At 32.8% G+C, this 21757-nt stretch overlaps 1 protein-coding gene across 2 annotated transcripts in view; it reads right to left on the bottom strand.

Annotated features, from left to right (window-relative positions):
• Window positions 1-9091: 9091 nt before the first annotated feature.
• CHL1 (cell adhesion molecule L1 like) overlaps window positions 9092-21757 on the bottom strand; it is a 197984-nt gene continuing 185318 nt past the window's right edge. For both annotated transcript variants that reach the window (XM_021711985.1, XM_021711984.1), the window contains 4 exons: window positions 19229-19390; window positions 18467-18598; window positions 16709-16781; window positions 9092-13037 (listed from right to left, as the gene is read on the bottom strand). In XM_021711985.1, the coding sequence (XP_021567660.1) occupies window positions 12821-13037; window positions 16709-16781; window positions 18467-18598; window positions 19229-19390 (584 nt within the window). In that variant the 3' untranslated portion in view covers window positions 9092-12820. The remainder of the gene's footprint in view (window positions 13038-16708; window positions 16782-18466; window positions 18599-19228; window positions 19391-21757) is intronic.

The following is a 21757-nucleotide window of genomic DNA, read 5'->3' on the forward strand; positions in this document are numbered from 1 at the left end:
TCTGTTCGATGCAATACACCTGAGTCACTTTTTCTACTGCTCAAAACAGTTTTTGAGCTTGTCAATTTTAATACCTTTTATTGCCTCTGCTGTTTTGCTTTTTGTTTTTGTTTTGTTTTGTTTTGTTTTGTTTTGTATTTTGCCTCTTCCACATCGGCAAAACGTTTAACTCTTAGGACTTTTGTCACCAGGGAAGGAAAAATAAACAAAAAACTCTCGGGGTGAGGTTCAGTGAATACAGAAGGTGGGGGGCATGAGGGTCATGCCGTTTTTGGTCAAAAACTGCTGAACACTCAATGTGGTGTGGGCAGGTGCACTTGTAAATCACCCTTCATGAAATGAGCAAACACGTTGAAAGACTCTCCAAAAAAAACAAAATTCACTGAAGCCAAACACAGCCTGTCACAACAACATTAGCTGGTACATTAATGCTGACGAGTTCCTAAAACATTTATGTAGTGAGTGAAGCCTTTACTATAAGGGGCCCACCCTCCAGAAGATAATTTCAGTTTTTTGGCGTCCTCTGACAGATAGATAGGTAGATATAGGTAGATTAGATAGATAGATAGATAGATAGACAGACAAAAGAAAGAAAGAAAGAAAGAAAGAAAGAAAGAAAGAAAGAAAGAAAGAAAGAAAGAAAGAAAGAAAGAAAAAAGAAAGAAAAAAGAAAGAGATATAGATATATATTGATATATATACAGAGAGAAAGAGAGAGGTGGAACTGGATTTGAAGTTAGAATATATAAAACTAGGGCTTCTTTATACAACATATGCTATAACTAGCACAGAACCTTTGGGAAACTCATTTTTTTAGACCTTAGTTTCCTCTTGTATTAACTATGCAATTGACTAGATCAGAGGTTTCTGAGGGTAATAAAAACCTGGCTTTGAGAAAAAAAACTCCTGTATTAAATGCTGAGTTGTGGACATGGGTATGTTTGAGAATCTGATGAAGAGTATTATGGATTTTTCCCAGAAAATATACATATGTACATAAATGCAAGGTTTATACATTATGTCAAAGTATTGACTCTCAGACTAGATGAACTTTCTGAGTCTTTTTGTTCTGACATCCTATCATTATAAAATGCTATCTTTATAATAGACTTTACTTGAAATAACCATGTGAAATATTTGCATAATATTGATTATTTTCCCTACGGTTTAATGCAAATTATAGGAAAAATAGGAAATGCAGTATTCTTAATTATTTTCCTAGAGTATATTTTGGATTTCTTATATATTTTGATGCATATTGCCAGATTGTTCTTCCTAATTATTTTACTAATTTGTATTACCGGCAGGAATTATAAACAAACAGGTTAGCATCTCCCATTCCAACTCCAGGCATTAGCATCATTTTTCATTTTTGTCAATTATGTAGGGTCTAATGGTGTTGTATTTCTTTAAATTTAAATTTTACTATTTTATTATTGTCACTGAGTTTACATGTCTCAGATTTGAACTTCCCACAACTACAATCTATGCTGTGAATTTTTCTAGCATCATTTTCAAACATGAGAATTAAGAATATCACCCTTGAAATAAGTCATATTTTCAGGAAGAAGTACTAATGTAGGTGCTTTTTATCTTGAGAACTGGACTCCCACGTAACTCTAACAAAGTTCTGTATTGGTACATTCTATGTGGTGCTTTGGGTGTCCATCTCATCATGTACACTAGATGGCCCCATTAACCCACAAACACCCTGAAGTTTTGTGAACCATGGAAGCACGAAGGATCCTAGGAAGTAAAATAATTCAGAAAGAGCTTGCAGTAATCTGCTCTAGGCTTGCACTTCAAAAGCTGCTAGGGAGATAAAGAAATAGCAGATAGGAGTGGAGCAAAAAACTGAGTCATTGAAAGATTTAAGAAAGTTCTGTGTTGCTTATCCCACTGCAGAGGGACTGCCTGCCCAGACTGAGAGTGAACAATGAGCAAATGTGAGATTGTGATGCCACCGAAGCAAAATAGATGTGGAAGCTATTTTCCAACCATTTTATGCCTTCTCAGAGTCCCCCAAGATTAGTTGTTTCATTAACTCAATTAATGAATAATCAAATGCAATCGAGAGTTGGGCAAATTTTCCCAGACCAGCAATTCTTGGATTCAAAAATAAAATGTATCTGCCAGATATTACATCCATTAAAAAGTTATATTACTGTGTTGTGGATTTTAGTTCATAAATCATGAAGAATATATGTCATAACTTTTTCATTCTGAAAGTCAATTTGCTACTTTTTTAAAAAAGAATATTCAGAGAATTGATGGGACATCATATTTAGGAGTTACTTTCATTCTTTCTGAAATTTCCCAGGTTTTACTAATTATTTTAAAAATCAATGCACTGTTGTCAGTGCTTCTCAAGGGGTGATCCCTGAACTAGCAGGCAAATGGGCATCTGGAAACGTTTTAAAAATGTGAAATCTTGAGTCCCAGCTCAGATCTATAGAACTAAAAGCTCTGAGGATGGGACCCACCAATCCATGTTTTCACAAGCCTATCAGGTAATGCAGGCGCCTGCTAAAGTTTGAGACTATTGATATGAGTGAGGATCAACTATGTAAAAATATTTAATTTTAATGGATTGAAGTTGAAGTTCAACTTGACTTATTTCAGACAGTGCCTTATTCTTTACTGTATAATAATCAACATGACCATAACTCCACCTTCTCAGTTGACAGTTTTATAAAAATCTTTAATTAATATGCCATAGTGTGTGATTAGCACTTTGTACATGGTGGGTATGGTTCTTAAATATTTACATATTTGAACTAACTTTTATCTTCACAGTAGTTCTATGATATGAGTATTACTATTACATTTAGGTATGCATATCATATATACATCAGAAAATATTTTATCATTGAACCTGAAATATTTGTGATACTGGCCCAATTTCCCCATATAATTGATATTATGAGGTCTTTTTTGGGGGGGGGAGGTAAACATAGAAATTGACCCTCCTGGTCTTAAAATTTAAAACTTCCATTTACCTTATCTGAGTTCCTTCCCCAGGAGACCGGCCCTCAGGCAAGGAACTGAAACTCACTAGAACATTGCATACACACCCTGAGACAGACTCCTTACTCATCATGAGTGCTTCCTTACTCCCTCCTATTTGCTGTTTTACATTCCTCTCCCCCTATATAAATCCTCAATTTCAATAGATTAGAGAGACTATTTGAGACTTCTCCCATTCCCCTTGGCTGATGTCACTCAATTAAAAGCCTTCTTCCCTGGCAATACTGGTTGTCTCTTTGATCACCTTTATGTGCTGCAAGCAACAGGACCTTGACCTAACCCCTGGTGTTTTGGTGACATTTACTTATATTAAAGAAAAAACTAAGAAATCCCAATTTGTTTTGAAATAGAGAGTATAAATAATTCACAGAGCACTTTCATCTGTTTCTATCAGAATTTTTAAAAACTAAACTAGGAAACTACTTTTTATGTCCTTAGTATTATAACCATATAACTTATCATATTTTGTTAACATTTGAAAAACACTGACCCCTTCAAAATTAGAAACGACCTCTGTAATTCACAAAACTTACTTCAAAGAAAATCAATATAATTATAATGAGGCCACAGCTTAGAAGAGAAAGAAAGAAGTATAAACTAAGTAACACATCCATAATTCATACTAATGCTTGAAAACTGCCTTCGGAGGAAAATCACCTTGATTGCAGGATGCTTTCTGTACAGCACAGTTAATATTACTTTGAAACACTTCCATCTAGTGGTTGAATCTTTTGACTACATCTTTTATTTAAATCAAACTTTTTAAATAATATGTTTCTACTTTTAAATTAATCAAAGAGGTATATATTGAAAATGTAAAAATTTATTTAAAAATATAGTTTATTACCCTACTTTATGTAGGAACTTATATTTTGTAGAATATGAATTTTCCTTATAAATTACAATCATACATTATAAACATTTGAATTCACTGCAAACATTCTAATATATATTTTACTGAAGTTATCTTTATTTACTACCTACTAAAGTTTATCAGAAAATTTGTACTGACTCTTAAAACTAGAATCATTAATTTACATGTCACACAATTATTTAACTAAACATTAATAACAATTTTCTCTCCCAAAAAGCAGAATAAAAGAGGGCTGGACATCAGCTTTAAAAGAAAAATAACTTTTTTGTATTGTGTTCAGACCTGCTGTGTGCAGTTTTGTGTGTTTGTGCACTATACAGGTGTTTTGGTTGGAGCCACTGAACATTTTAAGTATATGAATATTAAAAAATTAAAACCCAACTCAATACGTTTTTTTTTTTTGTAAACTGATTAATTAGGCTTTTTTCCTACTATAATTTGTTGCATTTTTTTTTCCATTTTGTGATTTAGTTCATTCACTTACCTAACAACTTTGGCATCTATTATATTCTGGGGCTGATTCTTGGTGTGAAAGCAGGAACAAGACAGATGAAGTTGCTCCTCATAGAGCTTAGATGGTAATGGGAACAGACAAGAAAAAAATCACAAAAGAGTGAAAATTCATATAATCATTATTTAAATGAAGAGATGAAAAGGAATAATATAATAAAGTCTGGCTATTTTAGAGTTAATAATCAGAAATGTCTTTTCTGAAGGAGACTGTTAAATAGAGATAAAACGACTAACATCTAGTTTATACAAGACTGCAGAGAAGAACATTTCAGATAGGAAAAAAACGACAATCGCAAATGTCCGGAGGCAAGAAGAGTTTGATCAGACTCTAAAAACACATGCAAGGGCAGAGTGGCACAGGCCCAAGATTTGCTTTGAGCAGAAAAGAATATGAGTTAAGGTCATAAGGAAGACAGAGACTAGATCATATACGATCACGTGGTTAGGAATTTGGGATTTTTGCTAAGTTTATTGAAAAACCACGAATACAATCTTACTTACATTTATAAAGTTCCCCAGGATTGTTTTATAGATTGGAGAGGAGAGCACAAAGAAAGAAACAAGAAGACTAGTGACAGGAAAAGGAAAACTTTGTTTTGGCTTAGCATGAGAGCAATGGCTATGGAGAACCAACTGTGCTGCACATCAAAACTGGACTGGATAAAAAAAAAATGCGGTACATACACACAATGGAATATTATGCAGCCATAAAGAAGGACAAACATATGGACTTTGCAGCAACTTGGATGGATTTAGAGTCTATCATCATACTCTGGCATCTATCACAGAAACAATGAATAAAGTACCACATGTTCTCACTCATAAGTATACCCTGAACATCTACCATAATAATATGTGAAAGGGATTGGCAGTAACAGGATACTTCCTGTGTTGGGGAGTGGGAAGAACACAACTTAAATAAGGGTAGCTGATCTCAAACCAGGCAAAGTGGGGACAAAAGGGAGGCCTAAACTTTATCTGTGCGAAGACCATTTGAATGCCTAATCCTGAATTGTACCCCACATTTTAAAAAGAAAATATAAAAACATATTAAGTACTACTTTAAATTTAATACTTTAAATTTTATTTTTAATTTCTATTATTTTAAATTTTAATTGATTTTTTGTAGGCAAGATGAATGAAAATTAATGCTACCTTGTTTCTCAATAATAAAAAAGTGACATTAAAAAAATGAGTGGATTTAAAATATGTTTGGGAATTAGTACTGTAGGAGGTGATGGGTTGACTGTAAGACAGTGTGGGAAAGGATAGACTGAAAAATGATTTTAAGACTTTTGACTTGAGTTACTGGATGGATAGTGAGATCATTTTTTAAGATGGAGAACATTAAGGTAAAAACAGTTGGAAACTTGTAAGTAGAGGTATCTTTCGTGCATCTGGGCTAACAGTTTCTCAAAGGCAATTATGAATATAATTTTGAATATAATTTTGAATATATTCAAAATTATAAATATAATTATGAATATAATTTTGAATACCTCTTCTTTTTAACTCTCATTCAGTTACTTAGTAAATATTTCATAAATGCCCATCAGATATCAGACATTGTGCAAAATGGTTGTTATTTCCAATAAAAATGAAGATGCATCTCTCACACTTATAAAACTTCTAGGCTAATAAGAGAAATAGAGACAATAATCAAATCACCATACAATGAAAGTAAAACTGCAACAGTGATTTATGCTAAAATCAGAGGTACATGATATTATGATACACTAAAATGTAGTAACTTTACCTAGTTATGGAAGTCTCAGAAGGTTTTCCTGAAGAAATTATATTACATCTGAAAGTAAATCAGTCAAAGGGAAATAAGACCTTTCACTGAAGGTCTCAGGACAGGAAGGAATTAGGTGAATACTTGGAGCTGATACATAACAGACAAGTCTTAGCCTTGCCTCCTCTTTAACAGCACAGTCTACTGGAGTCAGTTTGTGATATACCAATTCATTAGGAAGTACAATCCCATGTATGTAGCAGGCATGAAGCAAAAGTGAGAGTGAGTCAGGGAAAGAGAGAGAACCAATGGAAGTGCATTACTGAGTTGACCACAGTTGAATTCAAATCATTGCTCTATCCCATGGGACTATCCTGTATATGAGAGAAGGAAGGAAGGACAGGAGAGAAGTTTGGAACTTTATTCACCAGTTCCCTTCTCTCGCTGAATAAACTTTGGTCCCACAGTATTATCCTGTCCATGCTTCAAAGATGAGCTCGAAGGGGTGTCAGGCAGAGTCTCACAGCATCTCATGCCATAACATACGGTATACCACGAGTACTGTGGTTAATTTTCACCTGCTGTTAGTTGTGGTCCACGCAGAGATGCTCACTCCATCAGTGGCTGATACCAGAGAGATGAGCCCTAAAAACTTGAAGCAGTTCGGAAGATGAATTGATGCAATCATCAGGACTAGAATGGAGAGAAGAAAAGCTGGAAACAAAGGAACTTGTGAGCTAAGAAAGGGTCTGATCATGCAGGACCTTGGAGGCCAATTGAAGATTTTTGTTTTTGTCCTAGAAGAAATGCAGTCATTTTTGTTGTTGCTGTTTGTTAAAGTAGGAAAACACAATGAACAGAATTACACTTCAAAAATCACCCTGCCCACATAGAGGAGAACAGATTGGAGGGGGATCCAGTACACACAGACCATTCAGGATAAAAGTGGTCCAGTCAATGTGGTCACAGTTTAGACAAATGGGGTAGATCCAGGAGATACATAGGAGAAAAGAACAACAGAATTCATTGATGGTTTGAGATGGGGGTTGAAGGAGAAAGCTTGGTATAAAGGACAATGCCTAGGTTTTTGTCTTGATTAATTGGATTGATACTGTTCCAGTGCAGTAGGGGGAAACAGGTTTGAAAGGGGAAAGTTATGCATTCACTTTTGAAATATTGAGTTTGAAATAGCCTTTATACATCAGAAAGATGTCAAGTCAAATATATACAAAAGCCTCAGATCTGAGGAGAGTAGTGGGCTAAAAATAACTTGAAGTCATCTGTCTGCATATGGCAATTAAAAGTTTGGTTGTACCAGATACCGAAGGAAAACAATAGAGTGGGAAAGAGACCTAAGGTTGAGACTGCAGAGAACTCTAGGGTGCACCAAGTTTGGATGTCATATTCTCCCAGAGATCTGCAATGTGGCAAATATATCCATTTAATCTTGTTTGCCAACATTCCTAACATATTTTGGTCAAAAATACTATTTACACAAAATCAGTGAGTCAAAAAACCTCAAAATTTATATAGATGGTTACTGTGGCAAATTTAAAATTTTTCATTCTGTTATAAATAAACCAATCAATGAAACATTTTCCCCACTGTTAATAGAATGTATGCATTTCAGCTGCAGTGCAATATATTACTTCTTTCAGGTAACAAATGGAATTTCCATATTTTATTCTGTCTTTATTCATCTATATATAAGATATTGTTTCACTCTGAATGTGTTGCAAGAATGATAAAAACCTCACTGTGTATTTACGTATGCCTAGCAAGATACTAAAGGTCCTTGAAAAATGGTTGTACTTATGTTTATTTGCCTTATGCCTGATTTTTCTTGGCAATAAAAGCTCTCCATAACTGAGATGTCATGAATCTAAGGATATATGGCTTGAAAATTATCTGTGTTGTATTTTGTGGGGAAACAAATGAGAATAGTAAAAGAAGAGCTATGTCCCACAATAGATTTTGATAAGGAAACACAAATATCAACTAAAAACACTTAGGACAGTTATTTTTTTAAGCCACCTCTGGTAAAAATCTTGTTTTCAATTTATCAAAGGAGTGAGTGGGATATGATGAGATGCATGAGATTCATTTAAAAACAATTGACTTAGTTGAATTACTACTTTTTAGGTTGCACACATTCAGCCGTTCTATACAATAAATTTTAATTGATTTTCATCTATTGCGTGGCTCATCACATATCTCAAAACTAAGACATTTGTAAACATGATCAATAAGTCAGTCTTAAGTTCAAACACACCTCTCTTTAGCATTTGTAAGAAAATGTGGAGAAGTGAGGACATGAAAAAATATACTGGTATAATAATTATTTATCCATTATAAGCCTGGTTGTTGGAATCACATCACCCTGGATTTGATTTCTAGTTTTGGCCTATGCTGGCGATGCTCACTGGGCTATTCAGTCTCATTGTGCCCTAATTCTACAAACCAAAGATGGTTGCTTGAGGGTTAAATGTAATAATGTGTGTAAAGTGCTTAGTATAGAAAAGACAGTATTTAGAGATCACAATTTTCAATAGATTGTCTGCTGAGCCAGAGTGGATATACCAATTCTAAAAGATTATTTCAAAATTATGTACTAAGTTTATTAAAAGTAGAAAATATTGGACATTTTCTTAAAAAGTGACCTTTCCATATTAAAAAAAAACAGATAGATATATATTCATTTTAAGTTCATATTTATCATAACTATATGCTTTACTGGTATACACTGTTTTATAGATGATATTAAATGGTATATTTGTAAATACAGTAATTGAAACCAAAATATTTTATCTGTCCCTTATTTGTACTTTATTAATTTATATTTCACTAATAGATATTCCAAAATTAGAGGCAAATGAACTAAAGTAGCTAAGGTCTATATGTAAATTCTGATTCTTCTCAGCTGTATAGAATAAATGCAAACATTTTTAGAGTACATGAAGTTGAACTTTTATTTGGAAAGTTGAATTTCATGTATAATGAAAATATTTTTAAACCATACATATTCATAAGCATAATACAAACACCACCTACAATACAAACACTTTTTTTAATAAAGGCCTACTATGAATATTAATCTAAGCCAAAAGAAAAAGATAATCAGGTGAACCTGTTCTACATACCTTTTATTTCTTTTGATGATGTAATCAAACAATTTCAGGTACAAAACAAAGTACGCTTTGGCTCAACCTTACTTATTTCACTATAGGAACACGAGAATATATACTACGACAGAATACAAACCCAATGCCATTATAACCAATTTAAAACTGTCACAAGAATCATATCTTAATGGCAGGTAAACATATTTAGGGCTTCAATTGGCAATTATGTTTTAAATGCTTAGAAAAACACACCAACATTTCTCATTGTCCTCTCTTTAACTTATCTCTTCCATGAATATAAAATAGGAAAAAATATTATTTGAGATTTCCAGCAAATAATTTCATTGTGCTCTACATTTTTATAAACATGGGTACATCTAAAATATTGATGCCTTTATACCAATAGAATAAAATTCACCAAATTCACATTTTTTCTTATAAATACGCATGCAAAATCAGTGGAAAACACTTTTGTATAGCAAAGACCCTGCTTAATTTTATTCTGATTAATAATTTTAAATGGCATGTGCAAATCATACTGTTCATTGAACAGTAGATTTATTTTATTGTCTGTAGATTTGTTTATCTATAAAAATATATTTATGTGTTCACAGGAGAAAAGTTGAGTTGGTGCGTGGGGGTGACTTTTAGATACATAATTAGATTACAGGTCTGTTTATGAAGTTAAAAGGCATCTTAGCTTTTATCATTTTCAATTTTTTCTTCATAAAAAAGAACACCCTGTGACAAAGATAAGGTAACTGAGTTAATCATTAGCACTTTATAGTTAGAGCTTGAAGCAAAAAGGTTAAGCAACTTGCCTAAAGTTTAGGTACAAAATCAGTGCTGGAACCAGGAAGAGAACTTGGATTTTCCCAACCCTCGGACAGCTCTCTAGGAACTCATCCCTACCAACCATCCTTGAGATTATATACAATCAATTACATTAAAACAATATTGACAGTAGACTAGAGAAAGTTAATGTAAATCCAATCAAAAACAAAGTTCTAAATATTAGCTATTGCCTTATCACTCAGTGAGCATTTTGCAAACAATCACTGCCCATTTATAAACACCATTGCACATCATGGACTCTGTTACTAATTGTCTGAGGGAAAACAATGAAATCCATTCTAATCTATTTGGATTTTTTTGTATTTGAAGCTTATTCTGATTCATAAAATATATGAATAATATAATTTCACAATTTAAATTGGGGCAGTCATGAACTTATTCCTTCTGTGTAAAGCTTTACAGTAAAAGCCAAATAGTAGTTAGAAAAGATAATAATGGTAGCAAAAGGTAGTCATAATCTCTGTATTCATATCTGTAAGTTTTGATCATTCAGAAAATATGAACACCCTTGAGTCTCAGACAGCTAGAGAATATTTAGAAACCGCAAGTATTTCAGTTATTTCAGTATTTTTATTAACTTATGACTTAAAGAGTATTACATTCCAAAGGTTGTTTTGACATTATTTCTAACCTGCATGACTCTCTTAAAACCACTTTTGGCTGATGACAAAGAAGGAGACATAGAATACTAGCAAAACTAAACTTGAAAGTCCCAATCTTTACCTTATCGGTAGCTGAGCACCACAAATTCCTCCCAGATAAATTAAAACTAGATAACTGTTCCTCCAGAAAAAAATGTAACTTAGATATTAGGTGGGGATGGAGCTCTGGTTGCACTGATGGTTGTGTGCATCCTCACACTCACATAGGGTGGGGAACCAAGATGCCTTCCCCCTTTGAAATGCTTACTTTCAGGAGTATAGTCAAATCCTGAGCCCATGAAGTATGGTTTTAAATAGATATTCTTTTCCTGCCTATGCATTTTTGGAGGACATGTGGGGGTTAAAAAAGACAAGTAGATATTCCATGGGCATTACTACACTGACCGTTATAAATGTCCCTAATTTTTGTTTCTAAGAAATATAAAGGGTCACATAGATCAAATTTGAAGAGTTAACAGCATATACCCATAATTGAAGTTCAAAAACTAAAGTAAAATCTGTGAGTCAATTTCACTTAAACATAGATAAGAATTTCAGGGTAAGTTTAAAAATCGTTTCCTAAAATGCAAAGTTGAATACTGAATTTTACTTATTGTATGCATAATCACTCATACTATTTTAAAAACATCTCTGTGTACAATTTTAAAAGGTCTATTAACATACATGCCAGGAAATAGAGTCCCTGAATTTGTACTGACTTTGACAGAAGAAGGATATGGGGGGGGGGGAAAGAGCTCACCATAAAGATGTTTAAGATGTGATATAGGCAAACATATGTACAGGAATTTCTACTGTAAACAGTTTTTCTTTCAGGAGGCTAGGGTAGGATTACACTCAATAAGAACAAAAAACTTATTTTTAAAAATAGGAAAAGATTTCCCTCAATATTTATATGATATTTTATTTTGAAACTGTTGAAAAAAGCAATATAAGAACAAAATCCAAATGATTTATACAAAGTTTTCAGTTTTGAAACCTCAGGTTATTGGTTGTAGCTCTGAAATGATGAAAAATGAAAACTTACTATATACTCTAGTTGTACAGACATGCCTGTTAATGTTCTTTTTCTCACTTCAAAATAAAACACATCTATATTTTAAATTGTGTCAATATCAACATAATAGGTACAGTGCATTCATGAAATATATGCAAGCATACCATTATATAAACATAGAAAAAAGGTAAAAGCAGTCAATTTAGGAATTAAGATATTAAGTAAATACAGTTATTAGAATCCAGAACCATAGTGGACACCTTATTCCTGTTCTTTTATAAAATAACCTCTGACCACCACTTTCTATGCAGCTGAATTTAGTCCAAGAAAAAAAAAAACAAACACATACACAAAAAAATCTCCCACAAAAAAACAAAGATGCTGATGAATGCCACAACAGATAGAAATTAAAAAAATTCATGTTGAAAGTTGTAATTCTGTTTAAGCATCACCATCTCTTGGCAAGTAGTTAGGCGCTCAATAAATACTAGTTGATTGTTCACCTAAGAGTTTTGCTATTAAAATTTAAATAATAAATTTAGACTGTATATATTTAATGAACTTTTTTAATAAGACATTCATATTCCTTTTTATATTTTAAATAACCAGTTTGGTTATGATCTTTTAAGCTGTAGTGAAGCAAAGTTACTAAGACAGTTCTCAGAGACTGAATACAAATGTGCATATGGAGATAAACTCACAAGGTAGCAACATCTATGCAAACACAGTAATTTCAGGCAAATAGAGAGTACAATGAATGTGTACTTTGGATTCAGTTGAGGTGAATCTAAATACAGGTTTTGTTTTGTGTTCTGCATTTGAGCACCTGAAAATAAAAACAAAACATGGGCCTGAAATGCTTGGCATTTTATTTTTTGAAGGCAGTACTATTTTTCTCAACATAATTTCAGGATGTTGAATTCTGGATGAAATCTTCAACCAATATGTTTCTATTCCTATATGAAAGTTCTTGCTCCCTTGAATGGATAAATATGGACGGTTGGGGTGAATCAGTAATGTTGCTTATATGTGTTATGCTTATGCCCGGAGTGGAAATGTTGCTGTAGAACTTCCATTGCTTTCCACAGACCCTTTCTCCTTAGATCCAACATAAGCACCAATAAATGATCCATCTTCATTGAATAGACCATGGTCTCCTTCTCCATACTCGACTAAGCTGTCAGCACTTTCGGTGGGCTGCATATTCCTATTAAGGGACCGAAGACTTCCTTTTAGAGGTTTTTCATCACTGTCACTAGAAAACAAAAAAGAGTAGTTCAATAACATCTAATATTCATATTCCTGTAAAGCAAGACCAATTCATAAGTGCTAGCAGGCGTAATAATTGTCAGGACATTCATTTAAGCATTGAAGACAGATACATAAAGCCCAAATGACACTACCACAAATAAATGTTTAAAAAGTCATAATCAATTTGCATCAATCTGAATAACTGAGAAACAATTTTCTTTTATCCATAATTCTGCTTCCTTTTTAAATTGGGAGCTTAGCCTTGATGAGATGTGGAAATTCAAAGTGTTGACATACATACATGCTGCTATGGTAAAAAAGTCTGTGTTTTCCCAAGTTCATATGTTAAAACTTGATGACCAGTGGTATTAGGAAGTGTGCCCTTTAGTAAGTGATTAGGCTATGAGGGTGGAACTCTCACGAATCGGATTTGTGCCTTTATAGAGAGACCTCAGGGAGCTCCTTTTCCTTTTCATCATGTGAGGACACAAAGAAGTGTTGTCTATTAACCAGGTGGGCCCACACCAGATATTGAAAATACTGGCGCTTTGATCTTAGACTTCCCAGATTCCATAACTGTGAGAAAAAATTCCATTGTTTATAAACCACCCGGTTTATGGTATTTTGTTAGAGAAACTCTAATGGACTAAGACAAAGAACAAATGTTATTTCTCTTGCTTTCATAAACTTTTGGAGTTCTCAACCCCAAGTTTTAATGTTCTATCTTTACTTCTGATCCTGTAGATCCTCTCATATTCTTTCAAAAATTCTCTTTTGTTTAGGTTAATCAATCATATTCTGTTTTCTGAAAACAAAGAACTTTCTTTAATATAGTAGTTAAAAAACCTCAAGCTTGCTAAGGAAAGAACAAAAATAAAAGAAATGGTATTTTAAGAACATAAATAAGTATACTATATTTATGGTTTTGATTTTATTCTACAACAAAAGCAACTCTGAATTAGTAAAATGCCAATCAAATGACATAATCATCTAAATTTCAGATCAATATATTTAAAGTACCAACTAGTATTATATTATGAAGCTGAACATTAAATCAAATGATTTTTAAAATTTTGAAAAAAGAATTTGGAAAAAATGTAATTAAAATATATAGAGCATTTTATAATTTGTGGTATTCTCCAATGTTGTTCATCAAATACGTACTTTCCTGCCCATTCTGAGTTATATATCATCATGTAACTTACTTTAGCCAAAAAAAAAAAAAAAAAAAAAATGTGAGCAAAGGTGACATGTGACTCTTCCAAGTGGAACATTTAAAGTCAGGCCTCTAGTTGCTATTTCTGTTTCTACTTCTATGGTGACACTGGATCCTCAGCCAGTGGCCAGTGCTCCTAAGTGACTAAGATGATCAGAGCAATCTGGGTGAAACACATCACTTGAGAAGAAAAAGCATTTGGAGTTGTTTTAACAGCAGCATAACACATGTTACCCTCACTGGCTCCAGAAGTAGGATATTGCAGTCACCAAAACAAATCAAGGGGAAAAAAAATGTGGCATTGGCATAGGAGCCAGGAATCAGGAAACAAGTATTGGCTCCAGAATTTATTGGCTCCAGAAGTAGGATATTGCAGTCACCAAAACAAATCAAGGGAAAAAAAAAATGTGGCGTTGGCATAGGAGCCAGGAGCTAGGAAACAAGTATTAAAGCAAAATAATGAAGGAACTATCATCAGAAGCTTGAAGGATGAGAAATTCTGTTATTCAAGGTCACACAGCATCTGGCAAAACTGTCTCCAGGGATAACATGGAAAACAGACAATTTTCTTGATAAATGTGTAATTTGGGGGAAGGATATGGAAAACATACTAACTACTATAAAGGAGTGTCATAGGAAATAATGCATGGGATGATGTTACCTATCGTTATGAAGATGCAGCAGAGTATGAGAAAATGAGATTTTAGACAAAGGATGACCTCTAGCCTGTGAAGGACTAAAACCCTCAGTTTATATGGAAATTCTGTCAACAGCCACATGAGTGACATAGAAAGTGGACTGTGCTACAGATAAGCCTTTAGATAAGACCACAACCCTAGTCAAAACCATGCTGCTACCTTATGAGAGACCCTGAGCCACAGGCACCCACATAAGTCATGATTAGATTCCTAAATCAAGGATTTTTAAATAATAAACATGTATTTTAAGTTGTTAGGTATTGTAGCTAATTGTTATGAAGAAACTGATAACTAACACTACAGCAATGAGCACAATTTGTAAACTTCCAAAATTAGTTTTCTTTTTTAGTGTTTAATTATATTAGAATTTTTATATATTCGAGGGTACAAGTGCAGGTTTCTCACATGCATATATTGTGTAGTGGTGACATCTGGGCTTTCAGTGCACACATCACCCGAATAGTGAACATTGTTCCTAAGAGATAATATTTTAACCCTCACTCTCCTCCCATCCTCCCACCTTTTGTAGTATCCTATGTCCATTTTTTCAGTCATTATGTCCATGTGTACCCATTGTTTAGACCCTCTTACAAGTGAGAACATGCAGTATTTGAGTTTCTGTTTCTGAGTTATTTTACTTAGGATAATGACCTCTAGTCTCTCTCTCTCTCTCTCTCTCTCCTCCCTATTCTGGAAAGAATTATAATTAGATCAAGAAATATGAAAATGTAAAGTTGAGGTACCTGAGACTCAAATACAGATCAATTAGCCCAGGACAGCTAACCAAAATACTCTATATCTCTATATCTCTAGCTACAGTGATGAATTCAGGGATGAGCCAATCAGGGCCAATCAGATTTCTTATTTTATATGAATCCTGGTAACATGTGTGATAAACTCAAGATAAGCCTGGAATTTGCAGTAGCTCTCTTGGTTGCAATATACAGAGGATTGATAAATATGACATCGGAAGCAAGAAGTGCTAAGAAATGGAGAAAGTGGTAGAAAAGGGAAGATAAAAAGAGATGACAGGACAGTGAGAAAACTGGACACCTCCTCAAAAACTCCCTACCACAGACTAGACTTCTTACTATTTCTCCTATGCTGAAAACCCTTCACAGCCTCATACCTTTGGTCATGTTCTGCCCAGTAATTAATAGTAACACAATCATTTTTATCCTTTAATGCCTGGCTTATCTCTGCTGGCAGATCCTTTTTCCAGAACCCTCTAGGCAGAAACATTTGCTCCTTTTTGTGCTCCCTAATTCTATTTAATTAATTACAGTTATTTATACATAAAAGTTTTTTTCTTGGCAGACTAGGTTTATCTAGAAGACAGCCTATGACTTATTTACCTTTTTGCAAATGCACATATTAAGTACACAGATATGTGTCTATGAATGCAAACTGAATACAACCTGAGTTCATAGTGGCCATGATAAAGAGTAGCTTCAAGATGTTTTATGTACCCCACATAGATATTCATTCTAAATAAAAAGTATCTTTGTGTTACACACAAAGCTTCAAGAAAGTGTCCTAATTCATACTTCTACCTAGACTGTAGTTATTTATACACCATCATCTCTGCACATAGAAATTTAGTTGCAATCACTTAATCAATCCCTACTTGTACAAAATATTCTTTATAGGGGGGTTATAATATAGTTCTGTATCATTTATTTTAAGAATAAATGCATTCATGTAAGCTTATAACCTGATGAATATGTTTAGATACATTTTTAAATGAAATATTATGATTACCTATATTCACCAAAGGTTTCGTCTTTTACTGACTGGACTTCTGGATCTGGATGCAAATCTTCTTTCTCTTTCACTTAAAAAAAATAGAGGGGTAAGTAATACAATGAATTTTAAAGACATTTTAGCAGTGCTCTGGAAAGGTGAATGATCAATAAGAACAACATTGTTCACATTTTTTGATAAAAGTGAGGCAATATTTTGTGGCTGTATCTACAACACATCAGTTACCTCTTTGTTTAAACAACAATAACAAAAAATACTTTTTCTGGGTTTTACTTATCTTATCAGAACTGTAATAACATAGTGTACATTTTCATGCAACTACTCAATATAAAGCGGGCAACAAATCTTACTGGAACAGTCCAACTCAGTTTGGTCTCCCAGTGAAGACCGTACTTGTTGAAGATGTCACAGGCTTCTACCAAATCTATGTTATTAAACTAAAGTGAAATTTAAAAGTGAATCATTTGGTTGTTTTATATTACTGTCTTACTCAAAATTGTAGCAACAACCAGAATATTTAGTTCTATACTGACATTTTAAATTTAGATTTATTCTAAACAATGGAAAACAGAACAAAAAAGCCTTTGTTAATTTCCTACAAAAACTCAAATAAAAATTATTCTTCATGAAACTTTTTACTATATTCAGAGACCTAATAGAGTCCCTTAGCTGACCTACAATATGAAATGCTTATTTTTTTGATTTGAGAAAATTTAGAATTCTTTAGATTTTGGTTAAAGCCACACTTTACAAATGATTATTTGTTGGGTATAAAGAGAATGCGATATCTCTTTAAAATTCCAGTTAATTATTGAGAACACTCATTAATCACTATGAACCTAAATCATCATCTATCAGTCTTCAAAGAAAAATGTGATGTATAGTTGTATAAATAATTCATGTCATTTTACAAAAAGTTAGAAATTATGCTCTTGCTGGTTCTATGTACATGATGGGTTCCCAGAATATATTTGCTGGGTGAATCAAGCCAATAAGGAACTCCTCACTAATCTGGACATCATTAAATTAATAGTAGTGGACTCTAAATCATTTTCCCAATATAAAAGTATTATGAATACTAAGTCATAACACAAAGCAATGTGCATATCTGAAAAAGTCAAGACAAATTTGGAGTTGAATAAAATTAAAAGCAAACATTATATTAAAAACTAATTTTTACAATAATTTTTATTTATATTACATGTGCCGTTAATTGAAGAGGCAGTGTATCCAATACACTGACATTACTAATAGAAGTCATGGCAATAAGGAATGCATTCCTAGAAATGATCAACTCTAACAAAGTTTACCAGTGGAGCCAGTAGTATTAAAAAACCCTAGTGCAAAAAATCTGCGTCATGTGTGCATATAGAGAGAGGCATACTATAGACAGGTTCTTGCTTCTTAAACATTAGAACATGTGTGACTTAGTAATAAGTCTTCTCAATATCTCCAATATCTTGCAGATAGACAATAGAAACTTGGAAGTATTATAAACCTCATTGGAGCCCAGTTTAAGCACTAGAAACTATTAAACAAGTAACCAACTGGAAATGGTATTTTAGACCATAAGTATTCCCCTTGGTTACTTAATTAATCCATATGTTTTCTCTCTCAGTGGGTTGTATATCTAATTTACTAACATAAATTTGACTTAAGTGTGTAATTTTTTAAAAATCACAAAATGTCTCTGAAGAATGCCTCCCAGAAAAATACTATTTAATAAGTGAAAATCACATTAAGAAACAGATTTACCCGAGTACTTTCCACCTCTGTTCCTCTTCACAAAGCAAACAGTTAACAATACTAGAGTGAGAAGAGCAATTGCACACATCAATCCAATAAACCATCCTTGAGTGGAGATGTCATCATATAAACCAGCATATTCTGTTGTATAAAGAGAAGTTACAACACTGAACACTAGAAACAATGTTTGGTTTTACACAACAATAATCAGACATTAAACATACAACATAGCATCAATTTAATATTTCTTTTGAATGACCCCAGAGGGAATGTGATTTGAAGGACATGTCAACAGGGAAATACTAATAAATATTCCCTTCTTTATTTAGAAAGGGCCTTTTTCAAGTTGTGTTTGATTCTGAGGATGAAAACCAAAGAAGAACAGTGAAGGAAGGTGAAGTCAAATATAGAAGCAGCAGGGAACAAGCAAAAGCACAAGCTGCCTTAATTATAAGCAGATTACCATGGAGCCTTGGTGTTATTGTTGTTGGTGGTGTTTTCTTTTAGTCTGTGTTATTAACATGTGTTAATTAGCAGGAGATATTTTTAGGCAACAGCTCTAGTAAAAACAATAAGGAATAATTGGATGATCATGGAACATTTTTCCCATTGATAATTTTTAAATGTTTTGTCAAAACAAATTGAAATTATGATTTTTATAGCTAATGTACTTCATATTTTTATGCTTAATATAGGGCATATGTAATACTAATTGATCTACAGGACACAGATTTATTGTCTAAGACTGCCCCAAACAATCTCATTTCTCACCTCTCCCTCTTGTCTCAATTACATCTTGAAAAATGCTATCGTTATCACCCCAATTCTTAGTCATTAGGCGAACTATATGCTCTGCTCCCGGCTCAAATACCTCTATTGGGTGAGTCTTTTGAGTAAGATTTACTCCTTCTGATATCTTCCTGATACCTTTACCTAAGAAACGCACACAGTTAAAGCATATGAATTGTAATCATTGAAAAGCAGGATATAAAAGGTAAAGAGTGTTATTTGAGACAAATAAGAAAGTTCCTTATACCATCTAGTTTTCTCAGAAACTTTTAAAATTTTTAGGAGATCAAGAAAAATCAACATTTCAAGATTTTGTTTTCGAATATATTGAACCTGAATAAAAGAAACGAACTCAATTTATGGCCATTTAAGATGACGTACTTGTTGATGAAATGGTACTATCAATCTGCCGGGTCACGTGAAAGGTTCAAAACCACAGACTTTAAAAATTATACAATATAATTTTGTGTAATTTGAATTTTCACAAACCTAGTGGGAAATCAAGTATGGTCTTTTGACTGATAATTGACAGCATGTCATTATGATGTTAACTAACTATATATTACTTTTTTTGTTCCTTGGTCTTCTCCATAAACACTGATGAAATAGCATCATAATAAGGTCATATATTAAACATTTGAAGTTTATAGAAACATAAACTTCATAACGTCCAGGTTTATACAGAAAAATGAAATGGTTTTACTGACATTTCGAAAAAGGTGTGAGAAATTAATAGTCTTCAAAAATATCAATGTCTTATGTTAATAGAATCTCACAGTAGCAGATAAAAATGAATCAAGTTTAATTAGTATATATATTAATTTCTGATCTTGCAACAAAATATCTAAACTATTTTTGGATTTTATCCATAGTTTTTCTAGAAATAAATTCAATATAGTAAATATAAACCAGAAAATGTTAGCAATGGATACATGAAATAAAATATGTTCCATACTGGGAATATAAAGGGTTATGAAACTCTGTTTTAAGTGGGTTTATGTTATTCATCAATATTAGGTTATACCTTTTCACCCATAGAGCAAAAATTAATGATATAGTTACTAAATAACAAAAGGACTTTTAAAACAATGGCACCATGTGAAAAATAATGCCAGTTACGTGAGCAAAGCCTTTAAGATCAAGCACCACTGAAACAGAATGCAATTAATTTTGACCTTGAAAACAGAAATATTAGTATATTGTTAGGTAGTGCAAGATTTGGAAAAATAGAGCAAAGTAAGTGATTTATTCATACCACTAGTGAAACAAAAAGAATATTTCTAATTAACACTGTTTTTCCCTCTTAAACTGTGGAATATAATCCACTTGAAAACTGGAGTTACAATCAGAAACAATGCATGTTTATCAAATCCCATTTTTTGAATAAATATCAAATAATCTTTAAAAGGGCTATCTAGATAGAGCATGAAGAAGAAAGATACACAGTAGTAGATGTAATTCACACAAAGTCATCATTTTTAGATTGTGTAGTGTTATCAAGATGCATCTCCTCAATGGAAATGTATGTATTTTTTCCAAAGAATATGTTGAAATCCATTGGGAAAAGAGAGAACATTTTTTTCCCTGTAAATATGGCAAAACATGCCTATAGAAGAGAAATCAGTGTCAACTGGGGAAAGGGGTAGTAGCTGGAATACTGAAAATGCAGATTCCTGAAAAAGAGCACAAACACACTAATAAGGAACATTTAAAAATTACTGACACATAAGACAGTGAATAATCTGCTTTAAGGTATGCAGAACAGTAGGTATATTTTTAGTTTAAAGAAAAGATGTGACATCAGTTACAATATGACACAAACAGCATTTCCATCCTCCAAAAACAACTTCTCAGGCTTGAACGCAACCAAGCCCAAATTTTCCAACATATGTATTAAAATATGTAACATTTGTAAGGCGATTCTGTGAATTTTTTTATTACATGCTGTAAATTGGCAAGAATGGAATTAAAATTTCGTATACATATTATAGTCTTGGTTCTATCAAAATAGCAACTATATCCATGTCTTCAGTTCTGTTTTTAAAAATACGGAAGTTACATATTTAGACTACTACAATTATGACTTATCTTCCTTATATTCAACACTTGATGCCAGTTTGAATGCTTGAGAAATAAGAGCCTTTTAATTATTAAAAAATTTTCAATCACCAAGTTTAAATCTAAATTTTATGGGTAGATAAATGAGTTCTTTATTTCACCTAGTGTTCAATTCATCCTTGGGAATAATTTCTGGATTTCTGGGAAGAAATTACTTGAATAATATACTTTTCCCATATAAGAGAGTTTTGCATAATTAAGAAATCTGAGGAAAATATAAATCCTTTATTATTTACAGTAGGTACAACAAGAGGAAAAAACAAACTAATGATAATAAAGGTCAGATAATAACCATTCAAATATTGTAGTGACTCATAAGCTTGAAAATATTTTGATATATATCTTTAATAAATGGTAGACAATTTAACCTCTTCACTATTTTATCCTCTTGCT

Source organism: Carlito syrichta, unplaced genomic scaffold (genome assembly GCF_000164805.1).
Source record: "Carlito syrichta isolate Samal-C Ts95f unplaced genomic scaffold, Tarsius_syrichta-2.0.1 Scaffold302985, whole genome shotgun sequence".
Classification (NCBI taxonomy): Eukaryota; Metazoa; Chordata; class Mammalia; order Primates; family Tarsiidae; genus Carlito; species Carlito syrichta.